This window comes from Urocampus carinirostris, chromosome 17 (assembly GCF_059441175.1).
Source record: "Urocampus carinirostris isolate Australia breed hairy pipefish chromosome 17, RoL_Ucar_1.0, whole genome shotgun sequence".
Classification (NCBI taxonomy): domain Eukaryota; kingdom Metazoa; phylum Chordata; class Actinopteri; order Syngnathiformes; family Syngnathidae; genus Urocampus; species Urocampus carinirostris.
Window position 1 is genome coordinate 30,126,719 of NC_142365.1, and position 23,865 is coordinate 30,150,583.

At 40.0% G+C, this 23,865-nt stretch overlaps 1 protein-coding gene across 1 annotated transcript; it reads right to left on the reverse strand.

Moving 5' to 3' along the window:
- Positions 1–593: 593 nt before the first annotated feature.
- aldocb (aldolase, fructose-bisphosphate C, b) lies at positions 594–22,800 on the reverse strand. The gene is made up of 9 exons (XM_088321769.1): positions 22,632–22,800; positions 15,535–15,651; positions 12,858–13,069; positions 10,904–10,958; positions 10,653–10,813; positions 10,398–10,481; positions 8,887–9,061; positions 1,362–1,561; positions 594–1,287 (listed from the first exon to the last, which is right to left on the reverse strand). The coding sequence occupies exons 2-9, from the start codon at positions 15,644–15,646 to the stop codon at positions 1,195–1,197; spliced, it is 1,092 nt and encodes a 363-aa protein (XP_088177895.1). The 5' UTR covers positions 15,647–15,651; positions 22,632–22,800; the 3' UTR covers positions 594–1,194.
- Between the last annotated feature and the right edge of the window lie 1,065 nt (positions 22,801–23,865).

Here is a 23,865-nt window from a genome sequence, read left to right on the forward strand (position 1 = left end):
ATTTCCAGATGGAAACACACAGTTATCACATGTTCTTTATCCCAGTATGTTGAGTAAGCGTCAGTTAAATGTAAATGGTCTGCATTTATATAGCGCTTTTCAAGTCAAGGAAGACCTCTCAAACCGCTTCACACTTTTCCATTTACACACCAACTATCCGATAGCGGCGTCAGCCATAAAAGGCACCTACCTGCTATCGGGGGCGTTAAGGATTCAGTGTCTTGCCCAAGGACACTTCGACATATTACACGGAGGAGCCGGGAATTAAACCTGCAACCTCTTAATCCCAAGATGAACGCTATACCTCTTGAGCTCTACCTCAAAGTGACCAAACCGCACAGTTTTCCTTATTTTTATGCCTAGCCTTTCACAAGTTTTTTTGGCATACTCTTAGAGGCAAGATGGCCGACAATGATGTCAGTTCCCTCTAAGTGAGCCTGTACAAGTATTTAAAAATGATCATTTTTATGAAAGTTCATGCATATTTGCTTATTACTCAAATAAGTGTAGTTTTTGTGACATTACTGCAGAAGGCACAAAATAATACACAATAACCCTTTAACAGAAGAACATTGTGCAAATACAAGGACACCTTATTATTGTTAATTTAATAGTTTATTTGTCTTCACTATTTGACACAGCGAGTGCTTCAAGAACAATATTAACAACACAAACAGTCACAGTTGATCCAATACAGCAGTGAGTGAGTCCCCGCAAACCAATCATCATGTTCTCAAAATAACTTTCTAATCCTAGGGGAAGGGAAATGACACAATATATTGACAGCTTCACACAACCGTATACATTAAAACTGTGCAATTCAAAGCTAACAAGGACACACAAAATTGATTAGTGGCGCCTTTCAAATGGTGTTCCATCCGTCTTTTTAGACCATCATCACCTCTTCAATGTTGCCATATTTACTGCTTGGTCGAACATTCATGCTTAACTAGCAGACAAAATGGAGTTATCTTAAGAATACTTTAATTTATTTTTTTCGATAAAAATAAAGCATTTCCCTTTCAGTGATATCTTTTCCTGCTTTTCAACACCTAATGTTTTAATCACACGGAATGGGGTTCAGTAGACAGAGCAGGCCAGTGATGCATTGGATAGAGGAAGTGTGTAGGGGAGGGAAGGTTTAGTTTTAATAGCAGAGCAGATATAAGACTAACTAGATCACATGTTTGTTTTTTAGTAGGCGTGGTTGGCGACGTAGAGGGATTGTCCTGCCGCGGCGCCGCTGCCAGAGGACTCGTACTTGCCCAGTGCGGCCAAGCCGTTGGCCTGAAAAAAATGTTTTATTCCAGGTTTATATTTGGAGATTTACATTTCTTACTCTTCAGGTGACTGTCATTTACCTGCGCACGCTTGATGAACTCCTCTGTGGCAGCCTTCTCATTGCTCAGATCCCCTCGCCATGCCTGCAACGCAGAAGCCTGCAGGGCCCGGCCATAGGAGAAAGTGAGCGCCCAGGGCTTGGCCAAGGGACAGGTATTAATGGCATTGAGATTGATGCTGGCCTCCTCCTCGGACTGGCCGCCAGACAAGAAGGTGACGCCTGAAAAGGAGAATGGATTGACTTGTCTTTATCTTCTTTAATTACAACAAAATGAAACATTGGATGCAACTAGATTATACATGGCACACCATGGTTAAAGTGTCAGGATAGTTTGGATAAATTTAGAGCGTAGTGCTTAAAGAATGGCAGAAGTTGAAATAATAGTGCAATGTAACAATAGTGTAATGAAAAGTAGAGCAATAACATTTACCAGCAACAAAAGAATCTTAATTATGTCGCAAGATATATATTTTTCACAGTTTTGCGTGATTGTTTAGGTTGGTGATTGCCCTAGGGAAGAAACTGTCTCTGAGCCTGTTGGTACTTGTTTTAAGGGACCTGTAGCGCCTACCAGGGCTGCACGAGATTGAAAAATAATCTAACAGTGTTTGATGAGACTAAAATTGCAATTTTGACAAGATTTTCGATTTTAAAAATCATAGTGCATTTTCTATGCAAGTATTGTTTTTTGTAAGTACTCAACCCTCTTGTTGTCCTTGGGTCAAAATGAACTTCTACTGTGTTATTTAAAAAAAAAATCCCCTTGATGATATTTTATTTGATGTTATTTTCTTAGATTGGTTCCAACAGTAGAAAAAAATGTTTTTGTTCACATTTCCATGTAAGCTGTATAAAAAAAGTACAAAGATAGTCCTTAAAATTAACATAACAATCATATTAACATGCTTTATTAGGAAACAGCGCCCTCTTCTGGGGAGCTTTTGTGATTACACAATCGCACTACGTCACATTACAATATTGATTTAATTTCGCTAAATCGTGAAGCCCGAGCAATTTACCAAAGTGCAACAGGTCAAAGGGCTGTGGCCAGGGTTGGAAGAGTTCTTTATAATGTTGATTGCTCTGCTACTGTATCGCAAGCCGGCATTGTCCTCCAGACTGAGCAGACAGCTGCCAACTATCTTCTGAACTGTGTTGGTTACTCTCTGTATGCTTTTCCTGTCTGCTGCTTTGCTTTCAGCATACCACACGGTGATGCGGTGTGTCATAATGCTCTCTACTGTGGCTTTGTAGAAGGACACCAGCAGCCTGTTTCAGGTTGTTCTTTTCGAGAACTCTCAGGAATTAAAGCTCTTGCTGGCCCTATCCTACTACCGGCTTTGTATTGGCTAACCAGGAGAGGTCATTGGAGATGTTCCCTCCAGAAAGTTTAAAATGAGTGGACTCCCTTTACAGTCCCCATTTATGATGAGTGGAGCTGGGTCTGTGTTTGCCCTCCTCCTTTGAGCTTGTAGTGTTCAATATTGGTTTATTTTTCGAACAACACATTGTCATTATTTCCACTTCCTTCCTACATGCCATCTCATCCTCATCACAGACTAGTCCCGACCATTGTCCCGCCTTCAGAAAATTTCACAATTGACCTATGGCTAGGACCCGCCTTCGAAGCCAAGCTAATACACTCGGACATTCTCTGCTGGCATGTCCATTCAAATGCATTGCGGTTCATCAGTTTCCATTTGACTTTGGTGTTTTTCTTACATTTTAAACTTGAATATGGTCAAACGGTCTGCATGGGGTATATGCAGATCTGATACAAGGTATACTGACAAACTTGGCGATGGGATGTTTTTTTTACCCCTTCCCAAGCAACACCTAAATCCAGTTGACCACAGAACCAACTCAACATGGATACCAAGTCAAGTCAAGTCAAATTTATTTATATAGCCCTTAATCACAAAAATGTCTCAAAGGACTCCACAGGATTACAATGACACAATTACCTGATCTTAAACCAACATGCGGGCAAGGAACAACTCAAAACCTCAGCGTGAGGAAAATGAGAAACCTTGAGAAGGGACCTCACAAGTGGTATTCCCCTTTCAGGATGACCAGGGTAAATCACAATTAGCATTACTGTACACAGAATAGTAAACACTAGGTAAGATGTTGAAAATGTCCGGGAAGTGCATGACAGCAACGACGCCCCCAGCCTGTAAACTAGTCCAGAAAGTCTATGACGGCCACGACGCAGCTTCCCATCTTTGCCAGCTGGTAAATGCAGGGGTTGACATGCTTCAGGTCAGACGCTGGTCCGCTGACTCATCTCAAATCGTCCTTCTCCTTCGTATCAGCCAGGCAGGAAGTCGGAAAAAGACAGGACAATACAGAATATTAGGTGGGCATCAATCATAAGCTTTGGAATAGAAGTTGAGGTTGCAGATCTCATCTCCGGAGGCAGGGCCTTCCATAACACCGGGGCCGGGATGGAGAACGCTCTCGAGCCTGCAGACTTCACAACTAGGTCGGCATTTTCCGAGCGCAGACTCCGTGCAGGAACATAGGAGGAAATCAAATCAGAGAGATAAGAGGGTTCAAGCCCATGCAAATATTTGTATGTTAATAAGAGAACCTTAAAGTGACATCTTAAGTGGACTGGGAGCCAGTGCAAGTTGGCCAATACAGGAGTAATATGCTCAAACTTTTTGGTCTTAGTCAAAAGTCTAGCTGCCGCATTCTGAACCAGCTGCAAACTTTTAATGCTAGACACCGGGAGACCAGAAAGCAATACATAACAGTAATCAAGCCGAGAAGTAATAAACGCATGAATTAAAACCTCTGCATCTGATTGGGACAGCATCGAACGAATCTTCGAAATATTACGGAGATGGTAGAAAGCTATTCTAGTAATATTTTTCACGTGTAACTGAAACGACAGATTAGGATCAAATATAACACCTAGATTTTTGACCGAGTCACAATGGGTGATATTACATTTGTCTAGGTTCAGGGTAGTGTTTGAAAACAACTCACGATAGTGAGCTGGACCAATAATCAACATTTCAGTTTTTTCTGGGTTAGAGCGCAAAAAATTAAGTGACATCCATCTTTGAATCTCAGTAAGGCAAGCCTCCAGATTTCTACGACTTAACTGTCCAGTTGTCTCCAGTGGCACAAACAGTTGAGTGTCATTTGCATAGCAATGGAAACTAATATTACACTTGCGGATAATGTCACCAAGCGGGATCATATAAATACTAAAAGAAGGGGGCCAATTGCAGAGCCCTGTGGAACACCACAGAGGACATTAGATTGTTTAGAGGTCAGATTGCTATAGTTAACACATTGCATCCTGTCTGACAGGTAGGACCTAAACCATGAGAGTACTGTTCCCGAGACACCAATGCATTCCAGAAGAACAAGTAATATGTTGTGGTCGACAGTATCAAAAGCAGCACTGAGATCCAGCAGCAGTAACATTGATGAGGCACCAGAATCTATTGCTAAAAGGAAATCTTTGGTTACTTTAGCCAGGGCTGTCTCAGTAGAGTGATTTGCCCTAAATGCTGACTGGACACTTTCAAAGAGATTATTTTCTGACATGAAGTCATTTAACTGCTGTGCAGCGACCTTTTCAAGTAATTTTGCAAAAAATGGCAGATTTGACACTGGCCTATAATTACCTAGGCTTTCTGGGTCAAGGTTAGGTCGCGTCATTTTTAAGTCGAAAACGTACAGAAAACCTGCTGTTACTGCAAGTGTCCAGCAGATAGTACTAATACACTTTAAATGACCAAGGAACACTAAGCGTGGGTTTAAGGACGGCAGACTTGAAGGCTACAGGAACAATACCCGAGGATAGCGATATATTAATAATATTTAAAACTGATGGTCCTAAGCTCCCAAACAGATCCTTCACCAGTGAAGCTGGAAACGGATCAAGCAGACAAGTAGTTTGTTTGGCCCTACTGACCATCTGTGTTAGATTATCAAAGGACAAATCATTGAAACTGGAGAATGTTTCTGAAACACCGCTGACATGGTCCTTACCCAACACCTCCACATCTTTGAGATAGGAGGAGGTTACAGAGTGTTCTTTGAAAATTTCATTCCTGATTAGTTGAATCTTTTTATTTAAAAAATCCATAATATCATTAGCAGAATAAGTAGAACTATTTGGGTAAAGTTGTTGTCTGGTAAGTTTCGCCATTGTGTCAAAAAAAATTTCGGATCACTCTTATGTTTAACAATAATCTTAGAGAAAAATTATGCTTTGGCTGAGGCAAGAGCTACTTTATATTTTAGCAAGCTGTCACACCAGGCCAGTTGAAAGACCTCCAGCTTTGTAGTGCGCCATTTTCGTTCAAGTTTTCTGCAACCTTGTTTGAGTGACCAGGTTCCTTCAGTAAACCAACGTGTATTCCTTAGGGGCGCCACAGAATCAAGAACATTAACCAAAGCAGTATTAAACTGTTTGTAGGTGAGTCAACAGACCCAGTGTACGAAGGGAAGGCTGCAGTTACCTTAGGTAATAGTTTTTTTTAAAGCTAATGCCGTTGTAGGGCGGATATTGTGACTGCTAAAGCCTACATTTTCCTTATCACAGTAAACATTAAACAGCACCTCACACTTAACAAGATAGTGATCAGAGATGGCATTAGGATACAGTAACACTGTAACATTTGAGGCTACTACGCAACGGGTCAGAACAAGATCTAGAGTGTTCCCATCTTTATGAGTGGGCACATCAACTATTTGATTGAAACCAAATGTATCAATCAGTGACTTAAAAGCAATTGCAAGTGAATTTGATGGGGAGTTTATGTGAACATTAAAATCACCAATAATTACAACATTGTCCGCATAAGTTACTAAGTCTGTTAACAGTTCTGAAAATCCATCCAAAAAAATTGAGTATGGTCCAGGTGGGCAATACACAAGAACTACATAAATTGGTGTTGACATTAAGGACCTCGAAACAAGTGCGTCAAACGTTTTAAAAACAGTAGGGATACTAGGAGTAAATTTCGACTTACCTTCCGATATAAGAGCAACGCCTCCACCTTTTTTGCATGGTCGTGCCAAGTGCAAACTCACAAAGTTAGGGGGAGAAGCCTCATTTAACACTACAAACTCATTTGGCTTTAACCAGGTCTCACAAAGGCCAATAAGGTTAAGATTGTGTTCGTTAATAAGGTCATTGACAAGTAAAGCTTTGGAGGCTAGTGATCTAATATTCAGAAGGCCAAGCTTCAGCACTGTGGACTGAGCTGAACCCTTTCCCGAGTTTTGAACCTTAATGGCAACCTTAGTGATAACCTCCACAGGATTATACTGCCAGTCCCGGGTCTTGTGCCTTGCATGACGGTAGATGCTCCCCGAATTCCATACCACAGGAATATTGTTGACAGGTGGAGTAGCAGGATGACTACTGGTAGAAAATAATGTTATTTCTTCTCCCTCCTCACCTAACAAGGGAGAATCAGAGGTAAGAAGCACAGAAGAAGATGCTAAAGAAGAGTACAGATCAGGGTGTGTGGTGCAGGCAATGGAACACTCTAAACTACAAAAACTATGTGAATTGCATGAATCTAGCATAGCGCTAGTTAGCTCTAGCATTACAGACTCCACACCCGTGGTTACAGGTTCACTAATCACCTATGACCTGGCCTGCACTAGTGTACCCTGTCATGGAAGGCTTAAACAGTAATCTATATTTTTAGAAAGAGTGAGAGCACCTTCCCAGTTAGGGTGAAGGCCGTCTCTCCTCAGCAGGTCAGGTCGGCCCCAGAAAGCAGGCCAGTTATCCACATACCTAAATCCCTGCTGACTACACAAACTTGCCAGCCACCGGTTTAGCGAGACTAGTCTGCTAAACCTCTCATCATTGCCTCGCACAGGCAAGGGGCCAGACAATTACTCGATGCCGACTCATCTTGCTGGCGAGATTACAGGTCCTAGCATTATTTTTCTTTGTAATCTCAGATTGCCTCATTTTAGTATCATTAGAGCCGACGTGAATGACTATATCAGTGTAGCTAGCCCTGTCCTGGTGTCTAGATTTGCATGTCAGCTCCCTCAAATTAGCCTCAATGTCGGGTGCTCTGGCCCCAGAAATACACATAACCGTGGCTGGGGTGCTAAGCTTTATGTTACGAGTGATGGAGTCACCTATAACTAGGGTGCGGGAGCCAGCAGACCGGGGTGGAGTGGGACTACCTAGCGGGCTGAACTTATTATGTGTCTGGATTGGCTCACCGCGATTAGCATGCCATTTAGGGCTAATGCTAACCGGACTAGCAGGTTCACTACAACCCACGCTAGCAGTGGTCCGCGGCACCTAACATTTTCCTTTTAAACTGCTCTAGCTCACGGACACGTCCCTCTAGAAGGGCTACCTGCTTATGGAAGCGGGAGCAACCTTTACAACAACCCATACTCACTTGTGAGCAGTCGGAAGCCCTACAGCGTCTTAGCAGCCGTGGGAGGGGTTGCCCTTCACCAGCGATCGGCAGCAGCGCGACTGTAAAACAATTGTGCGTGGCACTTACCTCACGCCAATCGTCCGAGATACTTACCTGAAACTTTTCAACTGTTCGAGATAAAAAATCTCAGTCTAGAATTCTGCTATAGTAGGAATCTGAATCGATCTCGTAGTCGCGACGACGTGAGCAACACAAAAACTCCCGCCACTCGATCACCCGAATTAGTAAGGATGTCTACATCTGCACTCAACATAGTATGAGGCAGCATATTGTAATTATACTGGAGAGAATAATAAAGTTATTTGTACCATAAACATCTCTAATGTCAGGGTGATGTTAGCTCTCAGTTGCATTGTACATCACGTCACTTTGTTTACTCGGAATTAGGTGGCCTGTTATGTGCTATTTTTTGTACTTTGATAATCATACGTGATTGTTATGGGTTGTCCATAGGGCTTTAGTCATAGTAAAGTAAACTTTAAGAGCTTAAGATTTGCTTCCCCGGCAGGTGGTCCACATTAAGAAACAGAACAGTCATATGAGAGCAGTAAGCCTATGGATTTAATCCCAATGATGTGGCAGATCAACAATCTTAAACTTGTCAGTGTATATGAACAGATATTTACAAAAGCGTAGTATATCATTAAACTCTGCTTTCGGATAAAAAATTCTGGCTAGGCTAACACAAAGGATTATTTTAGTATAGAAAAATAAAAGCTATTAGCGATAGCAAAGCCTATTTTACAAATCACGTCAAGGTAGGTTAATGAGTTAAAGGTAAACAATGCTGATCATTTATCGTGTTGTTTAGGATGGTGATGACAACAAGATACAGTTTATCACGTTTACATTGTGACATTTACATTTTTGCCTGACTTAGGTGACTTTGAATCGATATGTGATCTTTCTGGGCCCAAAAAGCATCAATTGCCTACTGTGAAATGTCTCCTACTGTTACACTCTCCATAGCGTTCCTCACAGAATGTTTATCCGGGTGAGTAAAGAAGGCGTAGCTTAGCTATAGGTCAGTTGTGTTTGAGTTGTGTTGGAATAGTCGATGAAAGGGGATTTTGTTATTTGGGGATGCATCTTGCTTACCTGTGACGGCAGGAGGCACGGTGCGACGGAGCGCGGTGACAGTTGCCATTGCAATCTCCTCTCCGCTGTACTTGTCTGGACAGGCGTGTCCGGCAGTGACCATGTTGGGTTTGAGCAGCGTCCCCTCCAGGTAGACGTGGTGATCTGACAAAGCCTTGTAGACGGCAGCAAGGACCTACAAATAAGCAGACATGTGAGACTTAATGTACTCCTCTTTGTTCCATGTGTGTGAATCTTTCCAACTTAACAGCATTCTATATGTATATGTGAGATATGCCCCAGTGACGATCCAATTTTTTTTACGTCTATCAATGGCATTGAATAATTATTAACAGAATGATTCAATACACAAAGCTGGCAAAAATTGAAAATATTTGTGAATGTATGAAGAGAATCTTCAGATTTTAATTTGTTTTCGTACTAACATTAAAGAGTCATTTTTAGGTCCAAACCGTACAGAAAACCTGCTGTTACTGCAAGTGTCCAGCAGATAGTACTAATGCACTTTAAATGACCAAGGAACACTCATCATTGTCAATACAAAAATAATTATCGCTTAGTTTTTATTCATTTAATAGTTGTTAAGGAAAATGCACACATTCCTAAATTGCTATGAACTGGCGTGGTAAACTATGAAACTTTCAAAGTATTTGGTGGCAACAAACAAGCATTTTAATAGTCAATTTATTCGTTGGTTATTTTGACGAGAAATTGATATATCTCACAGACAAAATGTCTTCATTTAAATCGTTGCATCCTAAAGTAGATTACAGTAGATTAAGTTTAAACAAAGCATTAAATAGTTAATATTAGGAAACTGCTTTGGCTATTATGTCAGAAAACAGTCAGAAATGATCGTAATTGTTAAACTAAATGTGTTGAAATTATTCAGTCAATAGTCTTTTTTGAACTGCAACATTACAATTAAATAGAAAAAAATCATTAATTTTAACATAACCTAAGCTATTCTTTTTAACTTTTGAATAAACACAAAAGGAAAATAAAATAAAAAAACATTCACGGTTGAGAAGCTAAAATTTGATTACAGTACTTAAAAATGTGTAAGCAAAAAGGTGTGTAAACAATTGTGGTCGCCTTTCAATCATTGCACAAATATAGTAAATAAAAACCTTGTGTACAACGCATACCCAAACTTCAAAAACTTTTTCTGGGTAATTTATTTTTTCGTTTCACAAGAGTAAATATGGTACAAGGGCTCTTTGAACTCAATTGAACATTGTCAACACATAATCAAATGGAAAAATGTTCTACTTTCAACTTTTTAACTATTTAGTTACTCTATATAACACGTCACACTGGGTATTTGTATATTGCATTCTTTTGGCTTTATTATTGTACTGTTCTCAGCTCAGGGATGCTGCTGGAAATGTGAATTTCCCTTCGGGGATGAATAAAGTATCTATCTATCTATCTATCTTTTTGAGGACACCTCAAACAACGCACCCCACCTTTAATATACCTTCAAATGTTTTTATTTTTTTGATTATTACCTTTTCAGTGACATACTGGCAACGCTTCAGGTCGTGATCTCCATCAGGGAGGATCTCTGGCTCCACAATGGGAACGATGCCGTTCTGCAATCAAAAGCACGTCACTTTAAATACTATTGATGTTTTCTGCCACGTTTTAATTTATCCAAATGTGCAATGCTGCAATGGCTGCCTTGAACTCAAGGCAATGTTGTGCAAGGGTGCATATTGTATGAAAGAGACAGGTGTCAAAAACACGATCCTACAAGCACTAACCTGCTGGCAAATGCTAGCGTAGCGTGCTAGCACATTGGCGTTCTCAAAGATAGCCAGCTCAGAGGGTGTGGTCTCGCTGATCTTCAGCACGCAACGCCACTTGGCAAAATCAGCGCCATCTTTCTTGTACTGAGCACAGCGCTCAGACAGTCCATCCAGACCTGCAACACAGGCGAGGTAGCGGTGGTGGGAAACTGGTAGGAATTTTTTAAGGGGGGCATAGTGGGGGTAGGCTGGGAATCCGAACTCACCTTGAGTTGTAGTCTCCCCGTTGGTTCCGGCGAGGGGGACGACACCTTTGTCCACCTGCAATAAAAAGTTTGTTTAGCAATGCGCTCAGACAGTTCTTGAATTTCATAAAACATGTTTAGTAGGCTATGCAATCTCATTGTCATTGAAAGGACAAAGTCTTCCCATAGCACAATGGTTTCACCCAACTCGTCATATACCCTATACAGCAGGGGTGGGCAGAGCCAATTTTTACGACCATAAGGTGCACAATGTTAAAAGGTGCAGTCGCTGTAGCTGGTTCTTTTTCTGTATTTACCAAATACACAGAGCGCACAGCACGACAGGGCACGGGTGCCCTCTGCTGCAGCAGAGTGTGCGTATTTAAAAGTACAGCGGAAGCAAAACTGAGTTTAATTTTGGTTTATTTAGGTATTAGACAGTAAAAAACACGGCTACAAACTAGTCGGAGTTCGTTTTTCAGCTTCCTCCATTTGCGAACCCTCGATTTATTAACCTTCAATTCTTTCGAGGCTGCTCGGTTTCCGTGTTTTTACACGTAGCATAGAAATCTACACACCATTGGTATCATAAGGCTTTCAAATTGCGAGATACGCTACGGCGTTAGCATCCTCGAGTACTTCCGCAAACAATGCATTGTGTGACTTCACGTGTTCTCTTCTGAGCAAGCGGGACATGGTGGCACTCACACAGGAAGCACGTAGAAGTCACAATTAGTTGGAAATGTAAAAGATCTTACAAAAACATTGGATTTCACCCAAAAATCGTAACGGGGCATTAGGCTTTGCAGTGTGAACAGTAGCCTCATGGTCTCTGCAGCTACGTCCACCGCTTTATATCACAAGGGCCACTACTCGATAGGGCACACCGTACAATTTATAGAAAATCTGAGACTTTTATGTGTACCTTATGGTCGTTAAGATACGGTAGTTAAATTTTACTGTAAATGATTTGGTCCCTTAAAATGAAAGACAAAAATCATGTTTTTCATGAGATGTGTAGTATGGTGGATGTGAAAGTCCTGATAATTGATTTCCATAAATAAAAATATTAATCATTGTCACTAGATTATACATCATTCTGATCTAAGTTGTTCGTTAAATGTCATGTGTGAGCTTCTCATTTGGCATTGATGCATTCATTTTGATGGCATGTAAAATATTGTCAATAAGAACTCTAACATTCTCTCGGTCAGATTTTGTTATGTGTGACAGCTTGTTCCTATTTTGTTGGTTTTTACTACTCTCCCCCAATAAGGTACCAATCCGCTGTTCCATCTTGAGTCTGCGTTCATTTTCAACAGCTTTCAAATGATTTCAGCTAAATGGGAGTCCAACTTCTTCTATTCAGTCCAAATTTTATCCTCTGAAACCTCATTTGGTACTTTGGCTATGCTGCATGTTTTACAGAAGAGACCTTTATCACTCAAAATAAAAAAAGATCACCTAGTTTTATTGCTTGGTTTTCTGTTAGCACATTCTCTGACAGCCACTCCATCTTAAATAACTGCAATTATTTCTTACTTTGGCTTTGTCAGTGAGCGTGTCACTTACCTATTTGTTTCGCCATGATAACCGGTCAACATTTGGGTCTCTTAACTTTGCCAAAGTGGCCCCCAATATTGTTAGCTTGCTAACTCGCACGTGTGCACACCGCATGTAGGTAGGGCAATACACAGAAAATGTCAATTATATGATTTTTTTAAAAGAACCTTAATTTATGCACTGCATACTTATTCCTGTGTACAGAAATGTAAGACCATGGTGCAATGGCGCAGATGCACATCTTAGCGGGAACATTTACCAGAGTGCTTTTAAAACCCGACCTGGTGTTGACACAATACTGCGAGTGGGTTTGTGTGTGTCCAAACAAGACAAGTTTGCATTCCCCCTTCAAGGGCCAACCAAAGAGAAGGCCAAATGGAGACAAGTAGCAGCAGCCGTTGTTAGCGCGCACCTTGATGCCAACAACGATTCCGCGGTCCCTGATGAGCTTAGGGAACAAGGTGCCGTCATCAGTGCTTTGGTAAAGTGTCTCGTGGAAGAAGATGACACCGCCGATACAGTTGTCTATGCGCTCGTCGGCTGTGAACAACAACTGGCGGTAACGCCTGCGATTCTCCTCCGTGTTGTCCACACCAATTGGGGTGAAGCGCTTGGCCATGCTGCCTGCAAGCACCAAGCGACATGTTAAAACATTAAATCTGAAGTGGCGCGCAAGAGTGTTTAAAAAAAAAGAAGTGGGGATCTAGTCAGGGTTTCCAAATACATTCCAAATACATAATTTCTGGAATTTAAGCCCCACCTGATTGTACACTGTACCCAATGTTCCCTCTAATTTTCCACGGGTCAGAGCGTTCACACAAAGTCAGTGAGCAACGCTTGAAACAACAGTGAGCAACCATAATCCCAAGTGTGGCAAGATAAGCAATTATCAAACATGTCCAAAACTTGACATCAAGTTACATTTTGCTGAGTTTCCGGCAATGCAAAATTATTTTTCTCTTTTGAATGAATTGACTCATGTATTATTGCAAACGTTGTATGGCCTAAAATCGTCGTTTGTTCTTACAATTCTTTAACAAGATATCCATTTCTTTTTAGTTCCTGATACATTGTGTCGCATAATATTAACATTTTTGGGGGCTTATTTAGTCGGTTGTAAGATACAGAACTGTACTTAATCACATTTTTTAGTGGAAGTACAATGTTGGCAACAAGATTCACTTGATATAATTGGAAATTATTTGAATGCAACACAAACTTTTTCTTCTTTTTTTCCGTGTTTTTGTTTTACTTTTTTTTTTAATTCCTTAAAAAAAAATCTCATTGTGTTTATTTTTTCTGAGCTGTTCCTTTATTCTTTTTGTTCTCAATTTATTTTTTTCCTAAATTTCTCTCGTTTCTTTTTTTCTGGCTTTTTTCTAAATTTTTCCTTCTTTTTTTTCCTCTTCCTTTTGTTTCTTTTTTTCTCAGCTTTTCACTACTTTTTAATTTTGGTATTTTTTTCCTTTTTTGTTCTATTCCCCCCTTCCTTTAAGTCATTTTGTGCATAATTTTACATAATATTTGGTCATGTTGGGATTAAAGAAGCAAAAACAACCCGAAAGAGCCTGTTCCTTTTAGTGAGCTGAGCCAAAAAAGCCGATTCTTGACAAACTCTACTTCGTTCTCCTTCGACTCGACTTCAAAATACCGCATTTAGGACACAACGTCAGGGGAGGCCGTGTATTTTTACTTTCATGCACTGTAACTTTGACTTAAGTCGCTTCTTAATTAGTAATTTTGAGCCCTCCTTTTTGTGCGCTTGCTAGATTTTCTTGTGCGCTGAGAATGTGCGAGCAGTGCGCAATTGCACACGCGCGCAGCTTAGAGGGAACACTGGCTGTACCTAATAAGTTTTTAGAGGAAAAAAATTTGGTACATAAAAAAGCCATGCATGCCCATGTGCACAGTGGAAACACATCAGCCTTCTGCTCCATGTGCATTCACCCAGCCTAGGAATGTGTTCCAGTTTAGGCCACCTGCTTTTGTTACCTCTGAAAGCCTTTTTTTCAACTTAATACATTACTCCCAGTAGTAGGGTGTAAGGGCCTGAAATACCTTTTGGGTGGCCTAAAAATTTCTGAATTACATGATGACTTAAAAAGTGGTCGGCGGCGCCCTCTGTTGGCTGCGGCTGCATCGGCTCGCTACAACGGGTCAGGTGCAATCGACATTTCGTTCTGTGTACATTGTTACACAGAATGACAATACAAGGATATTATTATTATTATTATTATATTATACTTTGTCCATCAATAATTAATAAATAATTTCCAATTGACCTTTAATTGCTTCTCCCTGGTTGTGCTGCTTCCAGATGTGTTCTATCATATTCAAGCAATAAACCAATCACATTACAGCCAGTAGTTGCAAAGAAATATAAAAGTCTGGAATCAAATACCTAAAGAATATAAAAAAAGAAGATAAAAAGAAATATCTATCTATCACAAAATTCCTTTAGTTAAGATTTTTGCATACCTGTCAACCTGTACGTTTTTGCCGTACAAAGTACGTTTATTATGCATTTTAAGACGTGTACGACGTACAAGAAAATCTATACGGAAAAACGCAAATTTGTCAATTATGGGTACCATCCGGTAAACACACACTATCACAAAACGGCAAATCAATCAAGTCTAACGAGTTCGCCGCTGAAGCCTCCTATCTCGGTATCGTTTTTTTCGTTGCAAACGAACGGTTTGATGCTACTGTGCGCATGCGTCTGCCGCCTGGGGATTTCCCATCATGCATCATTCCGAGAAAAAAAAAATATGGTGTAAAGATTATTTTTTATTTTGAACGGGAAAATACGACAGTTTGTACGGGCATGGAGCCGTGGAGGTTGACAGGTATGTTATTGGTTGGGCAGCAATGCTGTTGTGTTTGGTCATTTCCAATATGATTAGCTGATCGATCGTTTTGGGCACATATACAGACGCTGCCCTACTGATGAATGAGACGATTGTTTGTGAGTTGAATGTGTTTGTAAGTTGCTTCAGTGCTATATTTTATATGTTTAAGGTTTATATAAGTATGTTTAAGGCTTGTATAAGGTTCCAAATCTTAAAATGATGATAATAAAAGCGTACCAGTAGACTCATCAGCAGCAAGGATGCCCTTGCCAGGAGCCACAATCCTCAGGGCAATGTCCTGCAGCTCCTTCTTCTGGGCAGGAGTCAGTGCAGGAAACTGGTGAGTCATGGTGGCTAAAAACAAACAACAATAAGGGAAAAGTTATGTACAGTAGTTCATTCAAAACATTCAGATCAGGCCTAAAAAAAAGCAGCCCGACCCAGCCTGAGTGGCGGGTACATAAACCCGAACCCGCTTAAACCCGCCAGATTAACTTGATAAATGAACTTAAAATAAACCCGAAGCTTTAACCTCCCAAAGTTAACACGGGCTTCATGTGCGGCCGTGCGTACTTCAACGCCGAACTGTGCATTTTGGCTAGACTACAAAACTTAGCATTAATGAACGGTTTGGCGCAAAGTGCGCATCTCGGTGACGTACAGTGAAAGAAAGTAAAACTGAAAACATGTGGCACTGAAATGAAAGTCAAATTATGGAGATTACAAGTTGCAAATATTTGGACAAAAAACAGAAAGTTTGTAAAGCTTGTAAGCTATTGGCAAGAAGCAGAAATGACATCTGACCTGAGGGAGGTTCGCGTCTTTTACCCTAAAAAAAATCATACTTTAAAAAAAAAACCCAACCCCAACAAATAATTGGTCAAATTAAGATTATTTGGCCTAAAAATTATGTCACGCAAAAAAATTGACCAGCTAACAGACACCGCCTTTTCCATCCAATAAGCTGTGTTTTTTCTCCACTGTGAATAATTGATTACATAAGCACAGTGCAAAGCAAGCAGACAGAAGTGGAGGCATTATGTAACAGGATACCGTCAGGCTCACCCAACTCTTCTCAGCAACCCTACCAACTTACTGCTAGTTTTTCCACCCTATTCATTCATTCTTTTGTTTGTTCTCTTTTAGGCCGCTTATTCTTAGCCTTTATTTGTGAGGCCGCAACACAAGGAAGTCATTAATAACAAAGAGGAAATTGATACAAACACTTTGCGTGTTGTAGTTGGGACTATTGTGTAGTCCACTGAACTTTCACATGGGGTTCCCACAAAGACTGCGGCGTTTGTGCAAGGACAATGGCCTGAGGCCGAGCTGGAAAATAGAACAATATGAGTTGACTGGCAGGCAAAATTGAGTCTGGCTTGGGGGCTGTCCAGCTGGCCTTGCGTACTAATCCTTAGCTTAGGGAGCATTGAAGTTACAGGTGAATGTGAAGAGGTCTGGCCCGCATGTTTACACTCGATAAAGTGTTAACAAAAGGTGCTGTTCAGTAGAAGCACACACTCAGCAAATAGCTGTCACCTTTTGTGGAGCACAGTTAGGTATGCAAACTCAAAAGTCTTGCAAAACTCTTTCTTTTGCATTTTAAAGCTAAACATAATCAAAGAAAACTCTGGTAAATTATACATTACGATCATGGGGATAATATTGGTTTCACTCATTCATTTCAGGCAGTTACATTTTCCGTGGGAAAAAGAAAACTTATTAAATCAACCCCCTCTTATATATATTATTTCATTAGCTACACCGCTTATCCTCAGTAGGGTCGCAGGGGTGTTGGAGCCCATCCCAGCAATCATCGGGCTGTGGACACCCTGAACTGGTTGCCAGCCAATCACAGGGCACACAGGGACAGACAACTCACTCGCTCATTCACACCTAGGGACAATTTGGACCGGCCAATTCACCTGAAATGCATGTTTTTGGAATGTGGGAGGAAACTGGAGTGCCCGGAGGAAACCCACGCAAGCACGGGGAGAACATACAAACTCCGCACATGAACTGTGCCGCACATGCGCTAAATTAGTTTTACCTGGTTATATCAGTATCAGAAATTATTTTCCCCCCATTTTATTAACACTCCACTTATTGAAACATGAATATTTTGTTTGTTTGTTTGTTTGTACATGATTCAATTGTTTGTTTGTTTGTACATGATTCAAATTGAATCTTTTCTTCCGGCGCCGTCACGAATGGCAGCCACTCCAGCAGCTCCCGTGTTATTTTCGATTGTTCTCAGCTCAGGGATGCTGCTGGAAATGTGAATTTCCCTTCGGGGATGAACAAAGTATCTATCTATCTATCTATCTATCTATCTATCTAACCACTGCGCCGCCGTGCTGCCCTATAAATATTATATATATATACATACATATACACACACACATATTCAATAATAATATACGGCGGCATGGCTGCTGAGTGGTAAACGCATCTGCGGCATAGTTTTGAGGACAAGGATTCAAATCCAGCTATAAGCCTTTCTTTGCTGAGTTTGCATGTTCTCCCCGTGCTTGCATGGGTTTCTAGTTTGGGGTGTCAATGCTTTACTGTCAAGTGTGCGGAAAACTGCGAGTAACTTGCACAGCAAAAATACAGTCGAAATAAAAATGGCTAGCATCTCAATATTTTCAGATTTGATGAAAATTATGACTTGTCCCTTTTCACTTTTAACTATGCGAATACTTTACCCCTGCCTTAAAGGGATGGTGTATATCATTTAACCAATAGATGTGGTGTGACAAAGCACAGGGAAGAATATAAACTCAAAGAGACCAAACCGCACTATTTATCTTCTCATTTTTGCCAGGTTTATTTTTTTCCCGGGTAACCACAGCAACAAGATGGTGGACGATTATGTCAGCTCCCTCAAAGTGAGCCTGGTGTTATGTGTAAAGCTTTCGAGTACTTTTTTAATGCATGTTTATACGATTGTTCATGTATTTTAATTCTCATTATTCAAATAATGTTATTTATTTATTTATTTATTTATTTTTACCAAAGAAAGTTTTTTTACTACTAGGATTCACTAAACAATGCACAATGTCGAGTTGATTAAGCTAACCATCATTCTTGCTTTCCTTCCACTTTTTTTCTTTTGAAATTGTGAATTTATAACTTAATGTTTTGCTAGAATCGTTGATCATGTTAAAAGTTTTATGGTTAAATATTATTAATAGAAGAAATCAATGTTACACATCGAATGCATTTTTATTTGGTGTTTAATTTTGAGTCAATTTGGATAAATCTGTTCATAAGGAGTGAATAAATATGCCTAAAATACTTTCAGGCCAGCTTCGCCCATGTGAGGCTCATGTTACGTAAAATACCATAAAATCCGGACTATAGAGCGCACCTGATTATAAGCCGCAAGCACTACAGTTTACGGGCATTATTGGTTTTGTCTTTACACAAGCCGCACCTGTATATAAGCCACATGCGCCCACATTAAAACATGTAGCAAAGTCAAAAGCTTATCCCGAATTTGACTGGGTGCCACAATTGTAACTATAAATATAGTATACAATCCAAACTCCACAATCGGCAACATGAACGGAAAATGATACCTGCAATTAGAATAAGCTTCAGGCCTGAACATTTGGGAAAAAAGTAGCGGCTTATAGTCCGGAATTTACGGTAATACAAATTTCTTGACCTGTAAGTAAGTGTTCAAAAGAGATCCATATTTATGTTATGTTCATGTATTTGTGCTTATCATTTAAATAAATATTGTTTTTTTAAATAATTCTAGTTAAGAATTAATAATAAATATACCATGTTGGGACTTGTGAAGCAAATACTTTATTTTGCTTCAATACAAAGATAATTTGTCTTGTATTAGGTTGTATAATGAAATTTAGCAAATGTAAACCATTGAATTGCAGAAATTATTGGAATTTAGAGAAATTACACTCCATAAAGTATTTGGAAATTATTTAACTAGAGGCGCTGCCAAATAATTAATTAGCTGCCGCATTTCGTAGTTATACTGAAGATTTAATTGACAAGGACAGTCAAAACTTTAAATTCTAGTCTTTTGTGATTGGGCCTCAATTTGTATAATTTCCTAGTTGGAAAGTATCCAAATACAAGTCTTAGCATCTTCCAAATATGGAACCCTTAGACCAGACCTGGGCACTCCGGTCCTGGAGGGCCGTATGTTCTGCATGATTTTTGAGGTTTCTCTGATCCAATACAGGTGATTCCAATCACCAGTATCGTTAACGAGCACTGCTAACGAGGTTATAATTTGTATCACCTGAGTTAAAGAAGAGCAAACTTCAAAATCTGGCAGGACGTATGGCCCTCCAGGACCGGAGTGCCCAGGTCTGCCTTAGACCAAAGGGGTCACCCTTTCTTCTATTTCAAGCATGCCTCTTACAGTCTCTTTGCATTCTGAGAAAAAAAAGATTATATTATATGTCAGCTGTTGTCTATTTTTTGTAGTTTTTTTTTTTATGTTTAAATGAGACAAGTTAGTGAACTTTGGGGCTTAACATTGTATCCACAAAGAAAAACACCAAGTAGATTCATGCATTAGGCGCTGCAAAAAGCAGATTCACTCAGCTCATTAAGCGGAGGCCCTGGAATTTGCGTCAAAATGGCCTGGTGCCCAGACATTTTCTAAAAGAGATTCGTTGCACTTTTATCTTAATAGGATGAATTCATTTCAACACTAAAATACGTAATATTTTGCACCAATCTAACATCCAATAAAACATTTTATCTTCACCTTTTTTGGGCCAAGGCACACTTTTCTTCCTTAAAATTCTCAAGGCACACTGTCTAACGAAAATGTTTGAAAATTATTCTCGTTTTTTTTTTTTAACCTTAATTGATCATGTTGCCTAAATTGACAGGACAAAATAGTTTTTATTATTTGTGGTTACTGAGGCTCAGGAAGTAATACATGTTAGTCATCTTGGTAACTTTCATGCTGTAATGATGAATTTTACTATATTTTTAACCTATTTTAAATTGTCACTATATTTTGTCTTGTTTTTCTAGAAAAACAAAAAATATAATACTTAAATTGGGCTGAAATGATCTGCCAGCGGAACTAGCATATTTTTGCTAGGTTCTGACATTTATCTGTTTTGTTTTTTTTGTAAAACATAAATAATTATTCAATCGTCAAAAAGATAACAAGCACCACACAAAATATATTTTTAAAACATTTCCCTGTATTGTCTCAAAATAGGACAATGAGTACATACGATTAAAAATAAATAGAAATCTATTGTCACTTAGAAATAGGGATGAATGTTAGAGGTACTCAGCTGATCACTGGAAGAAAGCAAAGATAATACACACACACACATTTTTTTTGCTAATATAAATTTGTTTATTTCCTGTGGCATACTAGACAATGTCTTGTCGCAAAATGAATAGGGGACGGTGGGTTCACAGCCTGTTGTACAACTCTCACGCACTATTTCTGCACTGCGACATCAACAGGGGTCCCCCCCACGCCCCTACAATAACTATGAAATAATCACGTTAAAAAAAAACGTTGAGAGCGCAACAATCATGGACGCCTTTTGTATAGTACTTTTAGGAAGGTTTATTTGCTTCAAAAACCTGGCAAAATCAAATGGTTGGGCATCCTTTTTTTTGTCAGACCGTAGTATAAACTGATTTTGTGCCAATGCGCAGTCATAAAACACAATAAAGCATGGTATTCCTATAGTAATACATTTTGTTTGACATTTGCTTTTGGAGGCAAGGTCAAATCAAACCAATAAAAAAAATCAAATGGTTATTTGCAAGATAGTGTTTTTAAAAAGGTCACTATGCTCTCTTGGTAATAATCAGGAAATGTAGGTAATTTATGAACCCATTTGGATAGTGCAGCAAGATTCCTCAGTGATTATTAGCAGATTTAGCAACAGTGAAACAATGATTTAGCAAAAAGGAACTCATGCTTGTCCTGATAATTTATACTTTTAACCCCGCACAAAATGACCTAGTATTTAATAAGGAAGAAAAATCAAGATGGAAAAAAACAAATACTGTATCTTGCAGTGGTCCACCGTGTATTCCACACCTAGGCCTTTAGGAGTGCAAAGTCTGAATCAATCCAACCTTCAATAACTATATTAAGGCTATAAAACATAAACTGAAGCTACAGCTGAGACACAAATGAAAAAGTATCAATAATAACCTTTTAAAATGGCAAAATAATTTAGAAATATAGCCACGTTTTACTCACCAAAAATTATTCTCATCCATCCTCATTTCTTTCCTCAAGACGATTTCAAATACTCTGTAGTACAAATTCCCCGTGCGTTTCAGTACCATCAAGAATTTATTTTCTAGCGCCAAAGTTAAAGCTGAAAATCATGTCATGTTGTATTTATAACATACACTTTTAGTCGATTTAGGGCTGAGAATGCCTTTTGGACAGAAATAGGGAGTTTTTCCTTCAAATTTTTGTTGTTGTTTGTTGTCCGTTACGCAGTGCGCCCAGCGTAGTTTTTTGATACTGCTGATGTTTAGTTACACCTACTAAGAGGCACTGGCTCGGCATCGCAGAAACCAACAGCTTTTTAAGGCCTCCGGGTGGAGTTCTGACCCTGACAAAAAGTAATGGCTGTAATGTATTTGGTAGTCAATGAAAGTACCCATCTGCAAGCAGTGCAACCAGGGCATCATTTGGAATTATTCAAAAAGCATCCATTGACAAAGTAAAATTAACATCACATGATTCCGTTATGTTTGAAGCCAGCATAGAAGGCCTTGCAACCCAAGACGGCCCACAACTGGTATTTTCGAATTTAAGTTGGGAATGAAAAATGGAGCCCTGCTTTACAACCCTAATAGTCCTCCATAAAGAAGAAATAAATTACGTTGACACACGTAAAATAATTTATTGCACAACCAATTCGTAATAAGTAAAGAGCATTTTTATTTATTGTGCAATACGGGTAAAATGCAGGATGTACAGTTGGCCCCGCCCCCTCATCACCGAGGATGTCTACGTGCTGGGAACCAACTACACGCAGGCGCGCACTCCCCTTTTCCATTGCAGTACACGCGCACGCACGCCTCTAATTCACGACGACGCAACAGGCTACCTTGTCATCCTTGAAGGTCATTCAAGTCTCACCCCAAGTTCAATGTCGTACCTACTTACGAAAAATACTTCACTAAAAGATGTTTAATTCTACCGACAAACAGGGAGTCATTTTATTTGAGAGCCGTGCGCAGAGAATTGACGGAGAGCTAAGCTAGGCAAGATGAGAGCAGCATCACGACAAGAGAGGAACGAAGTGGCGAATAAAATGTGTCGAATGTATATGAAGTAGGCTCTTTACCTGTCTTGTGAAAAGAAGTGCAGAGTGAAATTATCGAATATGAGGGTGTTGTTCAGTGGAGAGTCTTCACTGTGCTGCAGAGAAACGTGACGCTTTACAAAACCTTCGGGCACCAGGGAGGGGGCTGAGAGGCTAATGCGTCACACCGGCTGGAGAGGGAGAAGTCGGCAGTACGCATGCGCAGAAGAGCATCCGCCATCAGCGGCTTGCATTTAGGCACGACAGGAAGCGGTGGACTGAGGTGGGTGGCGTCACCACCGTTTTTACTCAAGTAAAAGTACAGTTACATTAGAATATCATTCAAATAGAAGTAAAAGTAGTCATCCAAATAGATACTTGAGTAAAAGTAACTGCTCTGAACAATGAAAAATGTAATATCACCCAGAGTGGGTTCAGTCATAAATGTAGGTGTCACATTTGACCCCAATCTGTCCTTCCAAACACACGTTAAGAATATTACCTGAACAGCTTTTTCCATCTTTGCAACATTACTAAAATTCGCCCTATGCTGTCCTAGTCCTATGAGGTGATTAAAAATCATGCGTTTGTTACCTCCCGTCTCGATTACTGTAATGTACGACTCTCCGGTCTCTCGAAGTCCAAAATCAAAAGGCCTGCAGCTGGTACAAAATGCTGCAGCGAGGCTTTTGACTTAGACAAGAAAGTTTGATCACATTACCCCCATTTTAGCTAACCTGCATCGGCTCCCTGTTAGCCTAAGGTGTGATTGTTGGTATTATGCAACATCATGCATTGACTTGCTCCCTCATATCTACCAGATCTATTTTCCCCCTATGTTCGGGTCCGGAGCCTTCGCTCTGAAAATGCTGGTCTACTAGTCATCCCAAGAGCCATGACGACATCCACAGGTTTGAGAGCGTTCTCCATTTGGGCCCTGGTGCTTTGCCTTCTGAGATTTCGATCTGCAACCTCAGTGGAACTGTTTAAATCTATGCTTTAACAGACTTCTATTTATATCTTATGAATGACTTATATTTCCTGTTGACATGAAATGAAATGATCTGAAATGATCTGCATGTATATAGCGCTTTTCAAGTCAATGACTTCCCAAAGCGCTTTACAGTGTGCTTCACATTTCCCAATAGCGGCCGTGATCTGTGCAGCCATGTAAGGCGCTAACCTGCTTATTGGGGGTTCAGTGTCTTACCCAAGGACACTTCGACATGTAACACGGACAAGCCGGGATTCAAACTGGGATCCCTTAATCCTAAGA

Excerpts from the sequence above, each read along its gene's own strand:
- aldocb (XM_088321769.1), bottom strand. The coding sequence starts at position 15,646 with ATGACTCACCAGTTTCCTGCACTGACTCCTGCCCAGAAGAAGGAGCTG. Across the intron at positions 13,070-15,534 it reads TGCTGCTGATGAGTCTACTG|GCAGCATGGCCAAGCGCTTC; the intron begins GTACGCTTTTAT and ends TGGTGCTTGCAG. Across the intron at positions 10,482-10,652 it reads ACGCTAGCATTTGCCAGCAG|AACGGCATCGTTCCCATTGT; the intron begins GTTAGTGCTTGT and ends TTTTGATTGCAG.